Genomic DNA, 22,034 nt, shown 5'->3' on the forward strand with positions numbered 1-22,034 from the left:
GTTCGAGGCCTGAAGTCAGCAGATCCCCGCAGTGTGTAACAGGAAGGAGGCTGATTAAGAGGCTGCCTTTTGTTCCATTGCCAGCTTTCAGATCACCAATGGCTACAAGTAGAAGAAAGCACTCCCATTTCCTGAAAGGAACTGAGCGTATAAATGGCATCTCTTACCACTCGAAGAATGGTAAAGCCATCAGCTCTTCAGCATCTACCCACTTCAGTGCATGTTGCAGGTGTGGTGCTGGTGGTTGATGCGTACCAGCACACGGGTGGCTACTTGGAGAACAAAACTACCAAATCTCTGCGTAGTGGAATATGCTTTTTATTTATTTCTGAAAAAGGAAGGCTACTAACAGGATTGAATACAGTCAAAATGTTACATTTTAAACAAAAGCTTTTATTCTTCTTAAAAACCAGCTCTGAGCAGAGAGGTGAGAGGATTGAAACCGCTCACGACATCCAAGCTGAAGACTTTGAGAATTCAAATCCGTGGTTTATACAATTTAAAAAGTGTCACAAATGGAAATATAAAATAACACCAACTCGAAATGCCCTTTCTTCATTTGATTGCTGTTTAAAGCACCTTTATTTTCCCCTATCAGCTGCCAAGAGTGTGTAGGTTTATGTACAACATAAGTAGTTTGGGACAAAAGATTGGTATATAAATTAAAACCACTGATGGCCACCCAGCTTAACGCAGCCACTGTACAACCTTTATTATTTCTTTCATTCCTATAGAATCCCTCAGCCAGAATGATCTCAAATGCACTTTGTGGGCTGCTCTGAAAAGCAGCCACGTTGACAGGGATTATTTAGACAACGTCTAGGAGTGGGCATCCAAGACATTCGACTACTCAACACGTGGTAAAACTAAGGTTCATCTGTCTGTCATATAAATACTGCGCAGATTTATCACCCATCCCAAGGAACGGCTGGGATAGATCAGTGCCACGTCTGAAGCCAAATAAAATATTCTTATCCAAGAGGAAACAGAACTTGAGGCCAAATATAGCGGATAGGAGATCCCTCTGACTATTCAGTTCAGACTGCACGTCTTTGAAGAAGCCTTACAGGAACAGAATTTACCCTGCACATATGCTTAGCTATTTTATAGCCTAGAGACACGGGTTGGGGGGAGGAAGAGATCATCCGTGCTCACTGCAAATGATGCTGTAGCTTTGTTGTTTATGGAACACCACAGAAGCAGCTGATAAAGATTTTTTCCCAGTACAGCATCGAAGACGAAGAAGTGATGTTATGGCTGGAGAGGCTGTTGTCACAGGCTCATCTCCTGGCTGAAGACCGACAGACCGGTCTCCACACCTCCTCACAGCGTTGGTGTTTCCTAACGGGCTGCCTGTGGTTTGAATAGTTAAGGTTGAAAGGGAGCTGTCAAATCACCTAGTCTAACCATCAACCCAGCTTGCTCCACTGTTCCTCTTTTAACACAAGACAGAACAAGCTGTGAAAGCTGATGAGAGTTCCAGCCGTGCAGCATCCAGCAAAACCTCAACTCATTAATTACTTTCCCTCTCCAAAACCAGGACAAGGGACCTGTGTCATCTATATACATAACGTATCTAATAGAGACGTAGGCTATCTAGGTTACAAATGAGCTTCGGTAACACCAGCTCACTGTGCAGCCTGGCTGAAGAGTGGAGGCAGACCTGTTCCAAGCCAAAAGAGAGAACAGTTAAAACAAAAAGCCCCAAACCCAAACCCTTTCGGTTTCCTCCATCTCTAATCATTTAACACGGCCACCTTCCCAACGCTACTCACACACAAGATTAATTGCTCGGCTAATGGGGTAGGAGGAACGCAGTTATCGGTGCCATGGGTGACTACCCTTAAAGAAAGACTGGAAGAGAATCAGTTCCCTCAAATTCTCAGTTTCTCTGCTTACGTATCTCATTGGTTTAGTTTTTAACACATTTTGTCTTGATAGAAATCATCACAACTAGACTAGAACTCCACGACATCAATCTTGCTTTTGATTTCGGTAGTTCTCTAGGAAAAAAATAACAAAATAGTCCCAAATCAAGCTACATGAAGCATTAACAATACCCAGGAATTACAATGGAAGCACTTATTTATTACTTCATAGAACAGATCAGTTTTAAAAGTGTATTTACACGTTCTAAGTCATACAAAATACAGTATTTCAATAGTCATGTTAATCACCATATTTGAGACAACTTCACATCAAAGTGCAGAGGATGCATCCTTCCACAGTCCTGGCCAGCAGCAAGCGGTCACCTGCAGCGTGACAGATAAGAGCTGCTGTTGTGCTCCCCAGGGAAAACCTTCTCACCGAGACACAGCTGCAGATCTAAGGAAACATTCAGACAGGTACACGAGCAAAGTTTGTTGAGACCCACAGACCAAAAATCACATGCCTTAATTTACTAGATGGATGTGAAGTACATTTTGTTTTCGTTTACAGGTGTTGTACAGCAAAGGGCTTCTGCTCATGCCTTGGGTGGGAAAATGATGTAACAAGGGTTTTGGCTATGTAACAGGCACCCAAATGACACTGAATATGAACAGCCTCATAGCTACAGCTGACGGTGTTAAGGACACAATTCTGCAGCTGACTGCCTGGGCAGAGCTTCACATTCCAAAATAGATCCTGTGAAGTCCACGCGGCTCTCTACAGATACAGGGCTCATCCCATGCAGAACTGAGGTCTTACAACATTGGGGCCTCAGATAGTAACTTCTTCACAGCGCTATCAGTTCACGTGGGCAGGTCAAGTCCTGGCACAACAGCACACCCCGTTCAAGCGATGGCTATTTGTTCGTGCCTTTCTGCAGTAGCTCTCCACCCCCATCTCTATATTCCTTTCACTTTGTTCTGAACTGCGGACGTGAGATCAAGAAAAGGAGATTCCCAAACCTAAACAAGTTTCTTAAAGCCTAAACAATATTCTATAGGACGGGGATCCAAACTGCTGTTGAATTTAAACAGTGAGGCTTTGGTTTCAGCAGCCTAATTTGGGTCAGTACCCTGTGGTACTCCGTTTTCCCCACTTTCTGCTTTACTTGACAAGTATTTTTATGTTTACCTACATATATATCTTCCTCAAAGCATTCCCTTTTCCCCATAGTTGCTTGAGTTTGAAGTCTGCAATCCAGAAGGGCCTTCCTAGGGGACAGCACACTCTCAAGCTAAAAATGAACCTTCTGCGTGACAAATCTGCCTTATTGACAATTAAATCATTGCAGTCTCTCAATTAGCGCTATGTGAGCATTCCCACAGAAGTCAGGCTTACTGTTTCTACCTTCTTCCCATTCTTGTGTTGTGAATTAATCCATCTCCACCCCGTTACAGTGGCAGCTATACAGATCAGAGTAATCAGCTGAAAATCTAGAAAGCTGGCCAGTATCTTCCAGTACTGCAAAGGCAAAACAACAGCACCGACAGATTTATTGTGCTGCTTTTGGATTTAGATGTAGATTACTTATATTAAAAAAAAAGATTTATGCATTAAGGTAAGTTTGCATTTCTCATCTCCTGCTTATCAGCTAAAACAGTAAGGGCAAATGAAAGCCTGTCTGGGTTTTAAAGGGCATGAGATAGCTTCACTCTCACTAAAAATGAAGGCATCTGATCACAAGAAGCAGAGCCACATTATCCTGAAGAGGTTTACAAGGCTGAGGCAGCGATATTCTCTTCTGAGCAAATCCATTATATTTTTGCAGGGGGGGGGTGAAAAATTCCCCACACAAGAATGGTTTATTGAGCTGCTACTGCTGGCCTTCCACTACGCCCCTCAACCTGAAATACAGTTGTTAAAATCAGTAGCAATCCTGCAGCTAACACTGAAAGTGATTCTGACAGCTGTAATACTTTGGGCTTTCAAAAAGCACAGCAGGGAAAAGGAACATTGTCAGAAATGACATCAAATGTTACCAAAAGAGCTGTAAAAAGCCACATCACGTTCTTTTTAAGAAAAGAAACAACCAAACAAGAAAAAGCCACAACAAAAATCATTCCCTCTCCCAGCACAAGTTTATAGCACGTTTTTATACCCTGTCCGGGCAGAGGTGGGGAGGAAGGGAAAGGATTTCAGACTGTCTGAGCATCAAAATAGTGTGAACAAATCAGTGAAGGATCAGTTTATGAACATGACATTTGCAATCAGGGATACATCCACCTGATCCCAGCACAGAGCGCTCCGGAGTAACACCAATACACCCAACCCAGGGCTTGCTTAAAGCTTGATGCTCATCTCACCAAAACAAAGACTTTTTCCTATGGAAGTTAATGAGATCTTTGTTAGTGGCTTCACCGGGAGCAGATCTTGGCATCAGGTGAAAGGATAAAGTTCTAGGGACTTTTTAAGTACCAAGGTGCATTACTGCATGGAAACAAAACTGTGTGGATTAGAAGGCCATGTACAAAAGAAGTACTGCAGTAAGTTTTGTGCATCACTTATTCACTGTCCATTTTTTTCTGTAGAATAAGACAACAGTCAATTGCCAATATCAACAGTTTATGCACTTTGAAAGCAAGTGCTGTTTGATTTCAATCCATTTCTTAATGAATGTAGGGCTGTCAAAAACAGCTCCCTTTAACGGCAATCCCTGCAGCGATGCTCCAAGATACATTCCCCTTATTCTCTCCCCTTGGAGATGGTCCCTTTATGGATGCAATTGGGGTATATTGGCATTAGACACACTTACGGCCTCTATGTAGCACGTTCCAAGGATAGAGAACTTCAGACACCAACAGTGTCAGTTCAGCATCGTTTAACACATAGACTGAGCTAAAACAATACTGGTCTTACGATCCCTATGGAAAATGTATTCAAGCTATCGCTTACAACAAATAGGATGGTCATCCTCGTCAAAGAAGCAAGACTAAGTGGATCTTTCTGAAGGGAGCAGAGCGCTCTGAAGCAGTAAGCTCAACTTCCCAAGACTGCAAAAGCTGAGAAAGGAAATCAGCACTACACATCACTTAGCCGTGTGGCAATGCGCATGCTCCTTTCGTAGTCATCACCTTCCCATCTACCCTTGAAGATGTTGATTCTTAACCAAAAAAGATAATCTCCAGCTACAGAAGATCAGTCATATTTATCCTGAAGTGTGATTTTCCAGTTTCACAACCTGTAGATACATGAAATGGGATGTGTGGATACGCACCGTTCTACAGGGAAGTGCGAGAATTTACTAACAGTCTTCTCTGAAAGGAAAATATATATGTATCATTCACTGTTAGTTTCCGCTGTGTAAACCTTTGATACGACAGGAAAAAATAGAACTGCACATACTATTCCATCTAGTTTGCTGTTAAAATAGCGTGGCACACTGAAAAACCAGGCCCTGTATACAGCGTATAGGCATTTCAATCATGCTCCTAAAGCAGTAAGACAGCAAGACCCAATGAAGGATTGGCAACTCCTTGCCCAGTTACAATATGCTTTGATTTAAGCAGGAAGCGCCACTTTCAAGAATAGCCAAAGCCAACTGGAAATGTAGAAATGATGAACGGAAAGAGTTGCTATATTTACACGCCGCCAGTATCACCAACATAAAGGGAAAAGAAAAACAGCACATACCAAAAATATCCATTTGAACCTGCAATATTTGCTACAGGTAGTGAGAAACGCCGACGTTCTGGCATCGCAGAGCTAAACTGTTCATCCATCTGAGCATACTCAGAGATCACCTCCAAACCACTAAGGACCACTGTGCGCCCAGTATAATTTTGTAACCAACAAAAGTTAGAAGTACTTTCTCCACTCCGGCACGTGGTCCATGACAAATAACAGGTCAATAGGTGCATTTAATATAGATGCCCTTTACAAAGGTTACGTTTTCAAAACAAAATAGTTACAAATTCTGGATTGTGAAGGTACAACATTATCTGCTGCCTTGCACCTTTCTCTCTTTGCTTTTCTGCTCTGAAGAGCGGTATCTCTTGGGTAAACACTAACTCAGAATACTTGCTTGATTATGTGTTGGGTTTAGCTGGTAACTAGCTGTGCCTCATAACCCAGGCACTTGTGCTTCTGAAAGCTTTTGGGATTATTTCTCTTGAGGTGTATGCCGTTCATCCATCTCCAAGCACAAATACACCAAACATTCACTCCTGTCTTACAGGCTTCAGCACAGTTCTGTGCTACTTTCCCAGAAAGTAAGTACTTGTTCTTCCCACTTAAATGCAGCTCTTAACCTTCCTCACCATAAAGGTAGATTTTTGTTTGGCTGATGAAGCTGTTACAAAGGAACTTCCACCTACTTTTCCCATCTTCTACACACAATAATCATCTCCACAATCTGCCTAAGCTTTCATCTACTCTCCCACACCAGCACAAGGAAGGGTCTTGGTACTTAAGGTGCCCACAGTACCTTTGCAAAGTCATCAGCTGCTTCAGATTTGTCAAACAGATGAAGTACTCTTTCTCCTCTGCAGTTCTCATGTAGTCAATAGAGAGCAAACTGCAGTATGGCAGCTCACAGCCATTGCTTTGCTGGCACTAATACTCACTTGGTAGTCTTACACTGCCAAAAGACATGGAGATCAGACTAGCACCTTGTCCACGACTGCTAACTCGTAACAGAAGAACAGACTTTGTTTCAGCAAGACACCATTAAAGAAAGTGAGCCTTGAAAAAAAAAAAGAGCAGGCAGGTTACAGCAGTGTTTTTCTCTTACACGGGCTGCTTGATAGAGATTTATTACAAGCCTTGGTATGGCACACTGGGGCGCTTTCTGGATTGTTTCAGTACATCTGCTGTATTACTCTGCACTGGAAGCCTTACACATCACAAACTGCTGTCTTTGATTCTGCACTCACGATACTCCACAAGATGCTATGCTGTACCAGAAGCAAGCTGCAGCATTAGGTATAACTTATTCTACTGCAGGGGAAAGAAGTTTTAAAGTATAGCAGTTCTTAATATATACAGACACTTCCATTTAAATCTCTCTATTTTCTTCCACTTGAGTGCCAAAACAGTCATTACTCACACAGGCTGTCAACAGACTTTGAAACATGAACTTTGAGCGTCTTGACAAAACCCCAGCAAGTAAGCTTATTGTAGTTCATAGTTACAGTGAGAAAGACAGATAAGAAAGCCATATACAGAATTAAGGAGACTTTGCACTTTTCATCATGCCCAGCCCTGGGTAGTTCAGATGGGGTACTTGCAGGCAAGCAGGCAGGCAGGGTCATCGTCAGTTGTGTTGGGACACCTCAAAGATTTCACTGCTCACTCTGAAGACTGGCGATTCATGTGTGCTTTTTAGTTTCTTTGTTTTTAAAAGTCTTTAAAGTTGCATCACTCGGAATCAGATAAGTCACTTTAAACAAAGCAAAGTGTTAAGTGTGACAATTTATTTAGAATATACTTCCCACCATCACCACCACCACACACCACCCTGTGAAAGCAAATCCCCTGCTGAAAGGGTGACAATTTTTAGTAGGTTTGAAAGAAATCAGACCAACGTGGTATGAACAGACATTCTGGTCTAATTAGAACGTAAAAGAGGGGGAGAGAGATCAAAGCATACATTTACTTTAACTGCACTGGATTAGCCTGCTTCTCCACTATCTTAAGAAGTCAACTCACAATTGGTTTAAATTCATACCAATTTTTCCATTATGTTTAAATGACAAGCTGGGCACAAAGTCTTTAGTAGAGAAAAGAACCTCCTTTTTAGATTTCAAGATTTAGATTTTAGATTCAACATCCTTTTTAGATTTCAAGAGGGGAACTGGAAAGTGTCCTCAGCATCTTCTACCTCTTGTTCACTCCCTAACAGAAGCATTAGTCCAGGAAGCATAGCTTAGAAGTTCTGACATAACCGCTATCTTAAGATAGCTTCTCTTGTCTAGAAGGGAACTTCTGCACAAATACTTCTGTTAAAGCTTCTGGTTCTTGCAGCTGGAGGTCATGGAGAAGGTTCCAACATCACACACAACATAGTTCTCTTTTAGCAGCATGTACTGTTGAAGCAGCACTTGGTGCTGAGAATGGATTATTTTCAAGAGGGCAAGTCTTGTATATTAATTTTCTATCAAGAGGCATGGTACAGAGAGAACCAGAGGGCACAGAAAGTCCACAGTCACTGCTACACAAGAGATATGGAGGTGTACTGTTGGTAGCTTGTTCCATAGCATATTTGGGAGGCAAAGGACCAAAACAAAACAAAAAACAAAACCAAAAAGAAACAAACAAAAGCTTTGTACAGGTAAGGTGCAACAAAGTAACAGTGGCTGGTTTATCTGTTTCTCATGCTATGGAAGAAGTTTTCTTTGTAAAAAAAATTTAAAAGCATTTCCTTAACAGATGGGCCTCAAATTCAGCATAAGGAGGCAGACTTCTTTTGTCTAAGCTACACCATCTCCTTTACCCCTCAGTTCTGATGAATACGCTGCTTCATCAGCAATCCAAGGAAGAAGTCTCTCCTTGGGGGACAAAAAAAGGGGTGGTGGTAGATTTACAGCCTAAAATCCAAATCCATTCTGCAGTCATCTGTAAAGTGAGAGACCCCCTGTGTTCTCTATTCCAGGCTCCTGGAAGTTACCCAGAATTAGAGCCTATCAAGAGGTTTGTGCAGTATTTTATCAACACTGTACTGCCTGTCGTTTTCATGACGCTTAAGGTAGAGATCTCAGTTTCCACAAGAGATGGAATTATTTCCCTGTCCTAAAGATTCTCTGTTCCTCTTCAACAGGAAGAGAGTGCTTTCGAGTGCCTCTAAATGGGAGAGGAAAATCTCACGATGCTGCACAGCAACATCAAATTACGTTTCCCAATTTGACTGGGGCAGGGAGGCGGCACACAGGTACAAAAGAGGAGGAGTTTCTTTAAAAAAAAATAAAAAGAAAAAAGAGCCTACGGGAACTCTGGTCTCTGCTTCCCCCTTCCCCCCCCCCCCATTTAAAAAACGGGAGATTAGAACAGAAAGCAAAAGCTCCATCCAGTCACAAGGAATCCATATAGATTCCCTCAGACGAGATAATCTGTTCTTTCGTGTGATATCAGAAAGTGCTCTATTAGTGCTAACGTTGTAAATACAGACACTAAGGTTTTGGGCAATGGGATCATCAGGAAAAGTGTCTGAATGTTGTGCCAACAGATTTTTTTTTGGTTGTTTTTTAATAGATGCAAAATGGCAAAGCCTCCACAAACTTTATTTCTGAGAGTCTCTACAGAAGGCAGAGAAGTCTAAGAGGCTAAAACAAGGAGCCCTAACAAGGAAAAGGGGTGTGCTTACAAGGGTCCGTATCTGGTCTCGTATTTAGAAACAATGTTCTTGCATCGCCCCACTTCCTTGCGCAGCTCTGCAACCTCCGTCCTCAGGGCCGTATTCTCTTTCTCGAGGAAGGCTGCCCGAATTGTGATCTGATTCTCCTTTAATCGTCGAGCATCGCGGGAACGCTTTGCTGCCACATTGTTCTTCTTTCGCCTTGTCCAGTACTTTTCATCCTGTAGCAAAAAGAAGTAAGAAAAAAAGATGCCAAACCGACATTCTGTATCAAATAAACACCTCTGTCCTGTAAGGGCACTACACACCACACGTGAGAACTTCTTTCATTGGGTCATAAGACTCAGACACTAAAATACAGCCAATAATCGCACACAAGTCTTGTTTTAGCAGAAACAAGATGCTCTAATAGAACTAGGGAGAATAAAAGACTTGGCTACTAAATTGCCCAACTGAAATCTGCCCTTTTCTTAATTTCAATCCCAGAATGAAGTTCCAAGGAAAACAGCCTGCCTTCTTGTCTGCTCAAAGCTACAACAGACATAATGCTGGGCAAATACAAACACTGGCCTTCAAAGCGCAGCTGATGCAGATGTGACCTGATAGTCCTTCTCATTTCTGTGCACATCATCTTAAGTTGCTCCTGCCTGGTAAATATCTCATGGTACTAAACCAGCAAAACAGCAAGAACAGCAGTTCACTTGCCAACTCTATTTCTGGCAGTGCTTTTCCCCGGTCATGTATGTATAGCATGTTACCTTTATATGTGAATGTTTGGTCAAAGAGTGAAAAGTTTCAATCAGAGTCTGCAGTATTAAATCTGTTACCTTTTGCTCATCTGGGACAAAAACCTTCTTTGCTTTTTTAATCATTGGTTGTGGTTTCAGGTCCTCTTCAGTAAACTTGTGCTTGCGAGGATTGAAAAGCTCACCGCCAGGCACACTGGACAGCACTAAATCAGCAGGGTCAGGGTTAAAATTCACCTCAACTTCTACACAGTCAGGATCAATGGGGCTGGGTGTATTTCTCTCATTTTGCGGTGGGGATTCTGGCAAAAACAGAAGTTGCAACACATTCAGCAGGATGAAGAGAATTAACTCAGAAGCCGCGCAACCTCTATTGTTGCAGCTAGTATTTACTAGCACTACCTGATATTTCTCTAATGCAATGCTTGGTACTGTATGTCCATTGTAACACAAGCTCCAGGAACATCTGCCAGACTAACAGACATGAGTAGACAGGTGTGGGACAAAAGCTAAGACTTCCTCAAAGCGCTTTGTGCAGTCCAGCACATTCAGCATTGCTAGGGCAAGTGTTTCTAAGTATGGACACTGTATCAGCCTGAGATTTGCAACTTGAAAACTTCACAGAAAAAAACAAAGCTTGACCAAACACTGAGGTCCTTCCGAGTTCAAACCATGGCATTACCAAAAGACTAAAGAGGTGTAGATTTGCTACACATTTAATTACTTGCTACTACCTTGCCACATGGGAACAGAAGTGCCCCAACAAGTTGCCTGACTGTGTTCACATGAACTTTGCCATATTTATCTATCACTTAGCAATTCAAGTTCATGAAGTTTGTAATGTCAGTGCACTCTGAAGCAGAGACCAATGAATAAATCTTTCCAAATGCCACCTGAAAAAAGACAAAACAAACAACACACCTTATGACTTACAGAAAGAGTTTCATGTTTTGCTTTTCGCGTCGCTTCCCAGGAGGAGGTCCTCAGCAAAATACTTGCTGTAAACTCTGCTCCTGAAATAGCACTGTGCAAGCTGAGTGGCTAAGAAGTTTAAGCTCCAAATCTAGCTCAAGCGCTACTCATCAAAAGCAGAAATCTCTCAGTACCACTTAAGTACGTAGTTTTGCTCCTTTGTTCTACCATTCCCTCTCCAAAGCAACCCAGAATATTGAACTGTACCATTAGTAGACCTTTTCCAGAGGTCACTTTGCCAGTTTCATAAGCCAACAAGGAAAGGCTGCTTTGTTATTTATTATTTTTTCCAATTAAGCATTGTTATTTGAGGGACAAACCAAGCCACCAAGGCATTACCAGTGACTTGGCACAACCTATCACACCTGTTAGAAGACAATCTGAGCAGCTAAATTCACAACGTGCCCTGCTTCTCACCAAATAAACAAAATTAAGAAAGCAAATGCCTTATGCTGGCATTCCAGCTCCACTGATTTCAAAGGAGAAAGGCTGCACACTCATTTTTCCAATAAGGAGACTGAGGAAGACAAGAGGCAGCATCTTCATGAATGGGCAATGCTGAGCACTTTTTTATTACTTAACCTGCCACAACTGACATCGGTGGGCCAGCACATCTCCTCTTGGGTCTGAAGAGGCACCTGTTGATAGCAGAAGAATCAAAACAATTCCATCTACCTGTGCTGGACGCTGCTTCAGATTGCTGGTAGACGGCAGTAGATGATGAAGACACAGGAGAACCAGTGGAAGCACTGGCTGGCTCCTTTTCTTCCAGCTTAGCCACAGGCATGAGTGGATTCTGGTTCAAATCCAGGTGAGTAGGGCTGGAAGGAATTCCATTCTCTAGGAGAAATTCATCCAGATCCATGTACTCCAGGTGGAAAGACTCTCCATCGTAAGGAATAGTTTTGTCCCAAATAGGTGGCATGAGGGAAGCTGAGACTGCCATAGTGCTGGCAGCTGCTGCCTCATCTTCCTCAAGCTTTATCTTCTTCTCTTTATCTGAAAGATACAAGTAGGTCACTGCACAAGTTGCAGCTTAAAAAAATTAAAAATCCCATGGAAGAAAATTCAGTAAACCATATTTCTGCCTCAAGACATCATCTGGAAACACAGACGCTGAAAGGCAGCATTTGTACGTAGCTCAGCATGGAGTACTTTACCTCCCCATGAGGGCTGGACCACAGCTGAGTAGCCTTGAAGATCAGCAACTCTGCTGTGCACTGTAATACAGCATCTAACTTACTATTCACTAGTCACTGCAAAATAGACTGGTTTTGTTGTTGTGTGTTCATTTCTTTTCCTGACTTGTCCTGGAAGATGGGGAAGTGAATGTCCTGACACAGAATTACAGCAGAAGCAGAAGCAAAGCCAGAACTTTGAGGAAACAGAGTAGGTTATTCTATGCACGAGGGAAAGAAGGTGCCAAGAATAATTTAGATAGACATTCAGAAGTAAATAAGGGTTTTCAGACTGCATCTGAAAATCAGCTAGAAGAGTTCACAGCACATCAGAGACCTGGACCACTACTGTTGAGTATTTTAGATGCATTCCTTTCTAAAATGACTCAGCATGTCCGTGCAAAGTAAGAGCTCCAAATGCTGTTGACTATAGATAGCTCAGTGTACCTACACACAATTGTTACTCTGTGGGGAGATGTCTGATAAGGCAGACTCCCACACCTCCACCCCCAGGCCAGAAAAGACCGATGAGCTCTCCATTTACTATGCTACAAAGCATGTAATACTGAAAAATGGATGTTTCTAGGTTCCTCATAGCTACTGAATCTTCACAATTGTCTGGGACAGGATCCAAGCAGAAAACTCAAGCTATGGAATAATTACATAATTGAAGAGATAAAAATAAATTGGCCAAAAAAGTCCAAGTTCTGTTCCTGATCCAGTTCTCCACATAGCCATGCAATTCTACCTGCACTGCAAGGAAGCATTGCAGAAGCAATGCTAGGGCAGCGACTACTGAAGCCAGCGCTGCCATCAAAAGGAACAGTCACCCGGTGCAGCTGTATCAACTGGGAATTGCACCTTGTCAAGGAAACAAACACCCACTCTGAGGTAACAAGGGCTGCAGGAACATACACTGGAACAGCAGATCTCCAGCATCCACACACATCAGCCTGACAAAATGCACAGGCCCTCGGCAATAGGATATTCCAGACCAGCTAAAATACACTAAAGGAGTATTCTACTTCATCGAGGTGGGAGTGTGGTTGAAACTGTGCTCTAAATCAGAAAAGCCTATTTATATAAGGCCTATTTGATAAAACTGGCATTCCTTCCACTGCTGCCTTAGCTGAGACGGAACTGAGACTGAAAGAGCTTTTTATGGCTCAAAGAGCAGCACTGCCATACAAAATAAATTATCGTTTCCATCCACCATAACCTGAACATTTTATACAAGAGATAGTTACTAATCTAAACATGTGAGAAAATACTTATTGGCTGCAGACTTGGGACTAACAGTAAGTACCTAAAGGGCACATAAAATCTGAGCTTTGTTAACATTACCTCCTTGCAGCTATGGGGCTCTCCCCTCACAACCTCACACCACTGCCTCTGAATTTCCACCTCCCAACACCTACCCTCGCTATAAACTCCTTTACTAACTTTCCTACCTTTTCCAGGGCAAAGCAAACGTTCAGATTAAGAGCCATGATCCAAACAGCTTGCGCTTGAAGCAAGTAAAGAAATGCTGTCTGCTCTGTTTCACATATAAGGATGACGTCACTAGTGAAGCACACTCCACCAAATCAGAACAGCCATTTTATATCAACCTTTTGAATCTAGGATAGTGTACTCCCATAAGGTTTACATATTGCCCAACACAACCACCCAGATTTGTACCAGGGCTTGTGTACAGTATTGCAATAATACAAAACAAGTGACAATGATGATTTCTTTATAAATTGCTTTATTTTTTTATCAACTCGATAAACAACTCGTGAATCTTGAATCAAAAAGTCATCACCCCTTGGTCTTAAAAACATCAGTATTCCATTATAAACTATGCAAGCCTTAACACAAGCCAGTAGCGCATGGGCATTGCAACATCTAACGCAACACCTCAAAATACAAAGCTTAGTTGTTGTGTGTAGCCAACCCTTCCCCCCACAGAAGACATGCCATACTGCAGGCATGCGTGGCTCTCTTAAGAATTTCAGAGCCCCTCAGATGCGCACCATCATCCTGCTGTACTTCAGTACCCCAAAAAGACCGCAGTCCTTCCAACTTCCTCTTGCTGCTGTCCCTGGCTCACATCAAATTAGATCCTTTCTTCGCATGAGAGGACCACCTCATTCCTTTTGCTACACGTTGAGAACTGGACAAGCACTGAGTCCCCAGTGTCGCCTTTGTTTAGCTACGCTCCTCTTTCTCCACCCTCACTTCTAGCAGCAATATCTGAAACACAGCTGAAATAGCAGCTGTTAGCAGGCACACTGAGTCCCCATGTATTTCAAACATTATGCATAAGAAGATAGAACTGTGTTGTGTGATCGTTGTTACACTGACATTTTCCCACTGGCTTTCTTTCAATTCATTTAATCTTTATTTCCTACTGCACGACGTCCTGCTGCGTACACAATATCTAATGAAACGCTAATTAACTTCTTGCATCTTGAGGTGAAAGTTTCCACCTGCCCCAGCACGGGGACCTGAACCATTAATTCTCCAAAGATATTTATAGTGTAAACAGGTATTACCTGACAGCAGAGCTGCAGTATCCTAAGAGGCTCCATTTGCAGTGATTCAAGGTCACCCTGGTAAATCTGGACTGTAGTTCTGCAGCTGAAAGCTCACGTCTGATTTAGTCCCCTCATTTTCTGCTACTTTGACCTATTAACTGGCCTGTACATCTGCTGTTAAGAGAGGTCACTAGTTTACCTTAAGTAATTTTGGCAATGAAAAGCAAGAACTCCAGATCACTAACAGCTCGAAATGCTGTTATTTTAGCAAGCTGGAAAGAGCTTTATTGGACATGCTTGTTTTTACCTCAAGGCAATACAGACGTTTAGGCCACTACTAGTAGCCACGCTTTTGAGGAAGCCCCCCTTCATCACAAATATTTTGCAAAATTATACTGAAAATGCTGCATAGTCCAAGGCTGATTTTTCCACAGACCTTCAGCCCCCATTTGTGACAGCACAACGAGACAGGTTACAGAGCAATGTACTCCTGATGCCCATTACTGCGATGTTTGTTGAGGCATTCCTGCCACGGCAGCGTGCAACTGGTTATTAAAGCATCCTTTGGACTGGAGAGTACGCAGCAGTTCATTATTAATAGGCAGGACCTACGCTCCTGCTCCAGAATATTAATCCCCCTTCCTTCACTACACAGACTTTTATTATTCTGAATTACTATCTTTTATTTATTTAACGCTTATGCCCTGCTCAAGTACAACAAGTGCTGTTGCACATACTCAGTCCGTGGCAGAGCATTCAAGATGATGGCATTCAGTTGCAACTGGACGTCCTCTGCTGTTGCTCAGAAGGATTAGAAAGCCTGCTCAAGTACTGGGTAGTCATATTACCCAGGGCAGTTGGAAAACCCATAGGAAGCTCGTGCAGACTATAAATGGACACAACTGCAGCTACTTGATACTATTTATCTCAGAATAATACAGCAAATAGTATTTTGTCAACAGGCAAAAGACATAGGAGCCCTTCTTAGAAAGCCTGCTGACACTTTGGCTCCATCCATGTATTGTAAAGGAACAGAAAATAAATGAAGGATCCACTGAAGTCGGTAGTTGCAATTGTACTGACAAGGCTTCGGTAAAATTAAGAAGTTACCTGCTAATAGGGATACCTTTTTTCTTTCTTACAAACATGCAGAGAATTGAAGCATCGAGGGATCAAAAACAAACAAAGCAACACACTTCAAGGAGCGTGAAATGAAATGAAATAGTGCCAGGTGAACTAAAAGAAGCCCAGGGAGAAATTCAAGAATGGGAACAGTGTGAGCTTCATCCCAGCGTGAATGGAGGGGGTCATCAGAATTCAGCCGGCCCATCAGCAAGCTGAACAGGGTCATGCTGTGTGCCTTCCCAAGCTGGAACGGGGTCATCTGGTAAGGGGAAAAGAATTAAATGCTGCTCCTTTTAGAGCAGTGCAAGGCATGAAATCCTTATTTGTTTGCGAATTTCACAGCTCCAAATGCTGGCCATAGAAAACAAAGTGGCCATATCCTGTTTGGTCAGCACACACCGCCGGAGGTTGTTTCTGATAGCACTATCACCTCTAAAGGGTATTGGGTGAGGATAATAACCTCGGCACTGCCATAATGTTGGACATTCCAGATGCACTGCAGCACCCTGTGCCATAGCAACACGGCCAACCTCTATCCGAGGCTGACCTTTTTATTTATTTATTTTAAGCGAAAAGGAGAAAAAAGGTATTTGCCAGAATCACGAGACAAATAGGTTTATGCAGTACAGAGCAAGGAAATAATGCGCCAACGGCTGGGAAGGATCCCGCACTGTGCAGGGCAGCGCTGTAAGGCTGCAGCCAGCCCCGTTTGCACAACGCTGCCCGCAGGAGCCCCGGCCGGGCAGGACGGTGCAGGTACCGGGCGCACCCTTCGGGATTAGGCTCTGCCCACAGCACTGCCAGCAGACAGACACACCTGAAGGCTCCTTCCAGCCCAACTTTGCGGCAGCGGAGGCAGCCGGCTCCCGCAACGCGGCCCGCACCGACCCCCCAACACCCGAAGCCTCGTTTGGCCGCTTCGACGCACCCGGAGCGCCCGTAACCCGCCTCGCACCCCCCGCCACGCTGCGGGGCTCAGGGCGGACGGAGCGGGCGCAGGGGGTGCCCCCCCGGATCCCCACCCCTCCACCCGCACCGGGCCCGCCCCTAAGGCGGGAGGACGGCGGTGACGGGGGAGGGGGGGCGGCGGTGGAAGGAGGGGAATGGGAACGGGGAGAGGGGAGGGGGGGGGGGGATGAAGGTGCCGCGCGTTCCCGCCGCCCCCGCGCGCTCACCCAGGCGCGCGTCCCGCGGGGGGTTCTCCATCAGCTTCTTCAGCACCAGCGGGAAGGCCCCCGCCAGGCCCTGCTGCTCCGGCTGCTGCGCGACGGCCCCCGCGCTCCCCCCGGCTGCCGCGGGCTCCGCTGCCGCTCCTCCCGCCGCCGCCGCCTCCTGGTGCGCGGCGCGGCCGGGCATACTCCCCGCGAGCCGCCGGGCGCCTGACGGGCTCTCAACGGTCGCCGACGGCCGCGGCGCGCGGCGCCAGGCTGCTGCGGCGGCACCCCGGGACCCAGCAACACCGAGCAGCTGGAGCGGGACGGCGCATGCGCGCCCGCCTAGCGCTTCAATATTCACGAGCGCCGCGGCGCCGCCCACCCCGACCCTCGCCGCTCGACCCGCCCTCCCGGCGGCGCCGATTGGTCCGCGCCGCTCTGGGGGCGGGCCCTCGCCGCCAGGCTCCGCCCACCGCGCCCCGCCGCGGCCTGCGCGGGCACGCGTCCCCCGCCCTCCGGGGCACGTGCAGGGGCAGGCTGCGGCGGCTCATTAGCATGGCAGGCCCCGCCCCCCGCCCCTCCCGCGGGGCGCTGCGTCACCCCCAGCCGCTCACGGAGGCGGCGGGACGGGCGGGGGGAGCGCGCGGGGGCGGCGGGGGAGCGGCGCCTGCGCAGAACCGAGAGCCTCCCCCCCACACGCACCGCGCCTCAGGCGATCGGTAGCGGCTGTGGAGACGGTGTAGCCGCGGGGTGCTCTCGGTGACCCTGTGGGCCTAGGGCCCCGCTAAGGGAGCTGCGTCACGGCGGTTAGACGGATCTCTAAATATCTCTCGTCTGGAGCCCCGGGATCGCCGTGTCCGCACGACCCGGATTTAATCTCCCTCTGCCCTACATTGCAGTGCAGCCGCTGTGTGCCCCAAATAGCGTGAGCAGCCAGGAGGAACCTCAGCAGCCCTTAAGCCTGCCTCCTATTCCAGGAGCAGGGATTCGTGCTGGGATTTAAGCTTCTGAACACTCAGGGAGACGTACGTTTGGCCAAGTTCATCCCCGAGAGCACAGGCAGAGCGTGAGGAGCTTCTAAGGAACGAGGGAGCTCAGAAGTGACAGCGCTACAGCCACAGGCCTCTCCTGTCAGCAGCCACCACCTCCTGCCGCAGCAAACCTGCCCACAGCAGCCAAAAGAATGGGCACGCAGCCCCTCTGTGTGAGCCCCCTCTGCACCCTGCAGCACCACGGCTGAAAGGGCGGAGAGCTTCACCCCCTACAAGGGCTTTCTCCCTCCTGGCAGGCAATAGTTCAGCCTTGGTTCAGCTGCACCTCTGCAGACCTCCAAGGCAAAGGCTGTCCAACCCAGAGGGACATGGAGCACATGCTACCCTAAATGCCAGCTGCTTTTCTTGCATAGGCCGGAGACAGAATCTCCTTGACAGTGCAGCACAATGGCAGTGCATGTGGAAGACCACCTGGTGAATGTAGGATGCTGGAGCAGTGTGGGTTAACGTATCACTGCAGCTGATAAACCCAGCTGCAAAAGCATGCAGAACAGGTCATGCTCCATTGCCTGGTGTGCTCCAGGGCTGCCACGTGCCTTTCACAGACTCCTTCTGCCTTGCCAAGCTCAGTTGGCAGAAGAAATAATCATATGAGTGGAAGAGGGATGGCACTTAACGCGGGGCAATGAAAGACAGATGTCAGACCACACAGGACAGAGGCGATACATGCAGCTCTGCAAGGGGCAACTAGCTTACAGTAAAGCCCTTACCCAGTAAACAGCTAAATGGTAGGTGGTAACGAGAACACAACCTAGCAAGGCTGGGAAGCAGCAGCTTTTTATGAATAGGGTGAGGGGACTTGGCTAAAGTGGGGCAGGCTGCAGGCTCCCCATTCAGCTCCAGCTCTCTGGGTTGCTTTGTTCCATTGTTGTTGCGGCTGGAAGCCCCCGGGGATGATACTATGTCTCAGTACAGTACATAGCTCCTTCAAGGAATGCGCTCTGTGTGCATCCCCCCCTGCAGATCTAAATGGCAGATACTTTGCTGGGTGACATCCATGTGAATGGAGGTTGCTACATCCACTCAGCAGCCTTTCCTCCAGGGATTTTCCCTTTAGATTGACCATGCTCTTTCTCCAGCCCATTTTCACCCCAGCTCAGCAGTTGCTGAAGCTAAAGTTCACTCTACACTGCCACTGCCTCGTGACTCTGCTTGGGGAGGGTTTGGCCTGCACTATGTTAGCTGTTCTGCCCGAGGGCAGGAGGTCCTAGGGAGTGATCCTGTGGGTTCCTTCTCACAGCACCCTGTCCAGGCATTGGCTCTGCCCCACCAGCAAGGAGGGAGGTTGCTCTGACAGCTTCTCCTTGCTGCCCCAGGGGAGTAGGGATTCAAGTCACTGCCAGCACAAAGTGGACACTGCTCCATCAGCTGTACCTTCCCGGTTGAGTTGGGATCTGCCTGGATCCTTACACTTGGTATTTTGCTCTGCAGCCAGGGAGGAAGAGAGGGGGACAATGAGATGCGAGGAGAGGAATGAAGTGGCCTTGGCTGTCACTGTAGGGGACAGATGATGCAGAACAGCCCGGCTTTGATGCAGCAGGGAGGCAAACAGAAAGCAGCCCAGTGCTAGGCACAGGGCGGGACACATCGAGCAAGCTCTGCTGGGAGGTCTGAAGCCTCATTTCAGACACAGGGCCAAGACCCAGCAAAAACAGAACAGGGGTGTGTAGGTATGGAGACCCAGGAGGGAGAACTGAGCTTTGTGGGAAGTGGGACATGATGGGAACACTGGGCTCAGGAGAGAAGTGGCATAATAATCACAATTCTGAGGGTTACATGAGATGATGCTGAGAGGCAGGGTGGTCCCAGGACTGAGGATGAAAGCTGCCGTAAGACAGCAACCTCAGCTGCCAAATAAGCCACATTCAGTTAAAATTAAATTATTCCCTCTGCAAATCATTGATCTCCAACGGCTCCTCCTACTTGCCAGACAGACCAATCTTGCCAGCACTCCTCCCTTGGATTAGTTCAATCCACCTGGCTGTGGAGACCAGAGGTCCCAAAGGGCCAGCCAAACTTCAGCTGAGCCCCTGCAAGGCTCTGTGCCATGTGAGGCACCTCTGTCAATTACTGCTGCCTTCCAGCCAGGTCTGCTTTCCACCTGGGCAGCAGTCAGCCCTGAAAACATGACCTGTTTCCAACATGTGGCTTTAACCGTGTGGTATGTAAGCACACCAGGTAACAAAGTCTCAGCAAAGGAGTGAGCCAAGCAAGCTCGCAGATGGGAGCAGAGAAGTAATGTGATAAAACAAGCCTCCAGAAGGTATGGGCATTTCCCCTTGCCTTTTCCCACAGTTTGCTGTATTCCAGCGGGTGTTGGCAGCTGCTTTTCCACCATAGCATTCTTCTTTCCTGTTGACAATCAGGGCGAAAGGAAAGCTCCCCTCAGCACTGTAGGCCTGGCTTTTCTGCTCCCACCTTGGCTCACACACCCCCTAAAGACTACCAAGCTGACTGCCTTGTCCTCTGGCAGCTCCCTGCCCAACACTCAACTCAGCAGTTCTTTGCAGTGAGTTCAACTTGCTCATGCCTGGACACGAGCGTGTGGTGCCCAGGTGTTCCCACACACCTTGCTAGGACTGGGCAGCAATCATTACAACACAGCGACCAAAAAACTGCTTGCCAAGGGCATGTGGCATCCCATTCAAAGCCATCCAGTCTGTGAGTTATGTGATGGGCGCTTGGAGTGTGCCCAGCAGGAGAGAATCGTTCAGCCCAGCAGAAGCACAGACTAAACAACTTCTTGGATCATTTCCATCTGTTTTCTCAGAGGCTGCACAGAGAGTGGGAAAGCCTAGGAGTATCAAAGTGCTCTTTGCAAAGAAAACACAGCATTTGTTTTGTTCTGTACCCCAGCTTACAACCAGTAAACAACTGCAGCATCACACACGAAGTTTGCACAGAATCAGCCAGCTGGGCACCCCACCCCAGGCAGTGCACATCTGGGGAGCAGCGGCGTCCAGAAACAGAGCAGTCATTAACCACTAAGTAGCATGGATAGAAATCCTGGAAGTTGCTCCTATATGAGCACAAAGGTTTGTACCCAGTTCTTGTCTGTCCAGAAAGCTTTGAGGGCTTCCAAGATGTAGCTGAGAAGAGAGATTAAAAGGATCAGGAGCTCAGCACTCCTGATGGATTTTGTAATCAACCCATCACTGCTATTTTCCTCCGAGCTACACGCCATGCTCAGTCCCAGCACTCCCAGCTCACTTGGGATCAGAGGAAGCACACCCTTGAAAAGCTCGCAGTGAACAAACTTCTGCCCCCTTCTCACACTGCAGTTTAAGGAGAAACAAAACTAGACCCACTAGCATTCCCTCCGTCCTACCTGTCATTTTGTTGGTCCAGGGTAAGGAGTACTCCAGCAGGGACTTCAAGACTTCGGGAAAGTCCAGGGCAGCGGGGCCCCCAGAGCTGTTGCAGACTGACATGTCCTGTGCCGGGACTGCTCTAGAGAGGCCAAGGGAGGGCGAGCAGCCTGGCTGCCAGCGCTGTAACCCACTCTCCTGGACCTCACGAGAGGGGTTCGGAGGCACCCGGAGCGGGCTTTGCCAAATAACTCCGGCTGAGAAAACCTGAGGAGGAAGGGAAGCAGCCTGGTGGAGATGCAGTTTGCCCAGCTGTCTTCACCTCCCCCACTCCCACTCTGAAGTGGCCAATTGTGGAAATAGCTCGCAGCCTAGCAGGGCTGGGCCGGGCTGCTGGCCAGCACGGTTTTACAGGGCCTCTCGCAGCCAATCCGACTGCAAAGAACTGGGCCAGTTATCTAACTTTGAAAAGGCAGCACCCTTTTCTTTCCCAAGGTGTTATAATAAATACAAACATTGTGGAAGAAAAAAAGTGCGCGCACAGCCAGGGGTGCACACGTTGGCTGTGAGCACAACAGCAAACGGATCTGTGGAGCTACGAGCTGCACAGCCTGCCCCAGAGAGACATATGCACCGTGCCTGTGTCTGCCTGCTAACTTTCCAGCTCTCAGAGAGGCAGATAGCGCCTGCTTTTCTATGATGTAACACTTATTATGTGTCTATGCTAAGTCTGTACTGATTAACGGCGCTAGGCATCTTCCTT

General features: G+C 46.8%; 1 protein-coding gene across 4 annotated transcripts; it reads right to left on the bottom strand.

The window, feature by feature from the left end:
* Positions 1 to 301: 301 nt before the first annotated feature.
* TEF (TEF transcription factor, PAR bZIP family member) lies at positions 302 to 21,609 on the bottom strand. 4 transcript variants are annotated; one of them, XM_015860949.2, is made up of 5 exons: positions 21,292 to 21,609; positions 11,611 to 11,934; positions 10,045 to 10,265; positions 9,227 to 9,438; positions 302 to 7,306 (listed from the first exon to the last, which is right to left on the bottom strand). In XM_015860949.2, exons 1-5 carry the CDS (start codon positions 21,392 to 21,394, stop codon positions 7,285 to 7,287), a joined length of 882 nt encoding a protein of 293 aa, XP_015716435.1. In that variant the 5' UTR covers positions 21,395 to 21,609; the 3' UTR covers positions 302 to 7,284. The 4 variants fall into 4 exon arrangements, with proteins under 4 accessions (XP_015716435.1, XP_015716416.1, XP_015716443.1 ...); XM_015860930.2 differs by lacking the exon at positions 21,292 to 21,609 and adding an exon at positions 16,933 to 17,219; XM_015860957.2 differs by lacking the exon at positions 302 to 7,306 and having other exon boundaries at positions 7,326 to 9,438; positions 21,292 to 21,608.
* Positions 21,610 to 22,034: the final 425 nt, after the last annotated feature.

This window comes from Coturnix japonica, chromosome 1, assembly GCF_001577835.2.
Source record: "Coturnix japonica isolate 7356 chromosome 1, Coturnix japonica 2.1, whole genome shotgun sequence".
In the NCBI taxonomy this organism is placed as follows: Eukaryota; Metazoa; Chordata; class Aves; order Galliformes; family Phasianidae; genus Coturnix; species Coturnix japonica.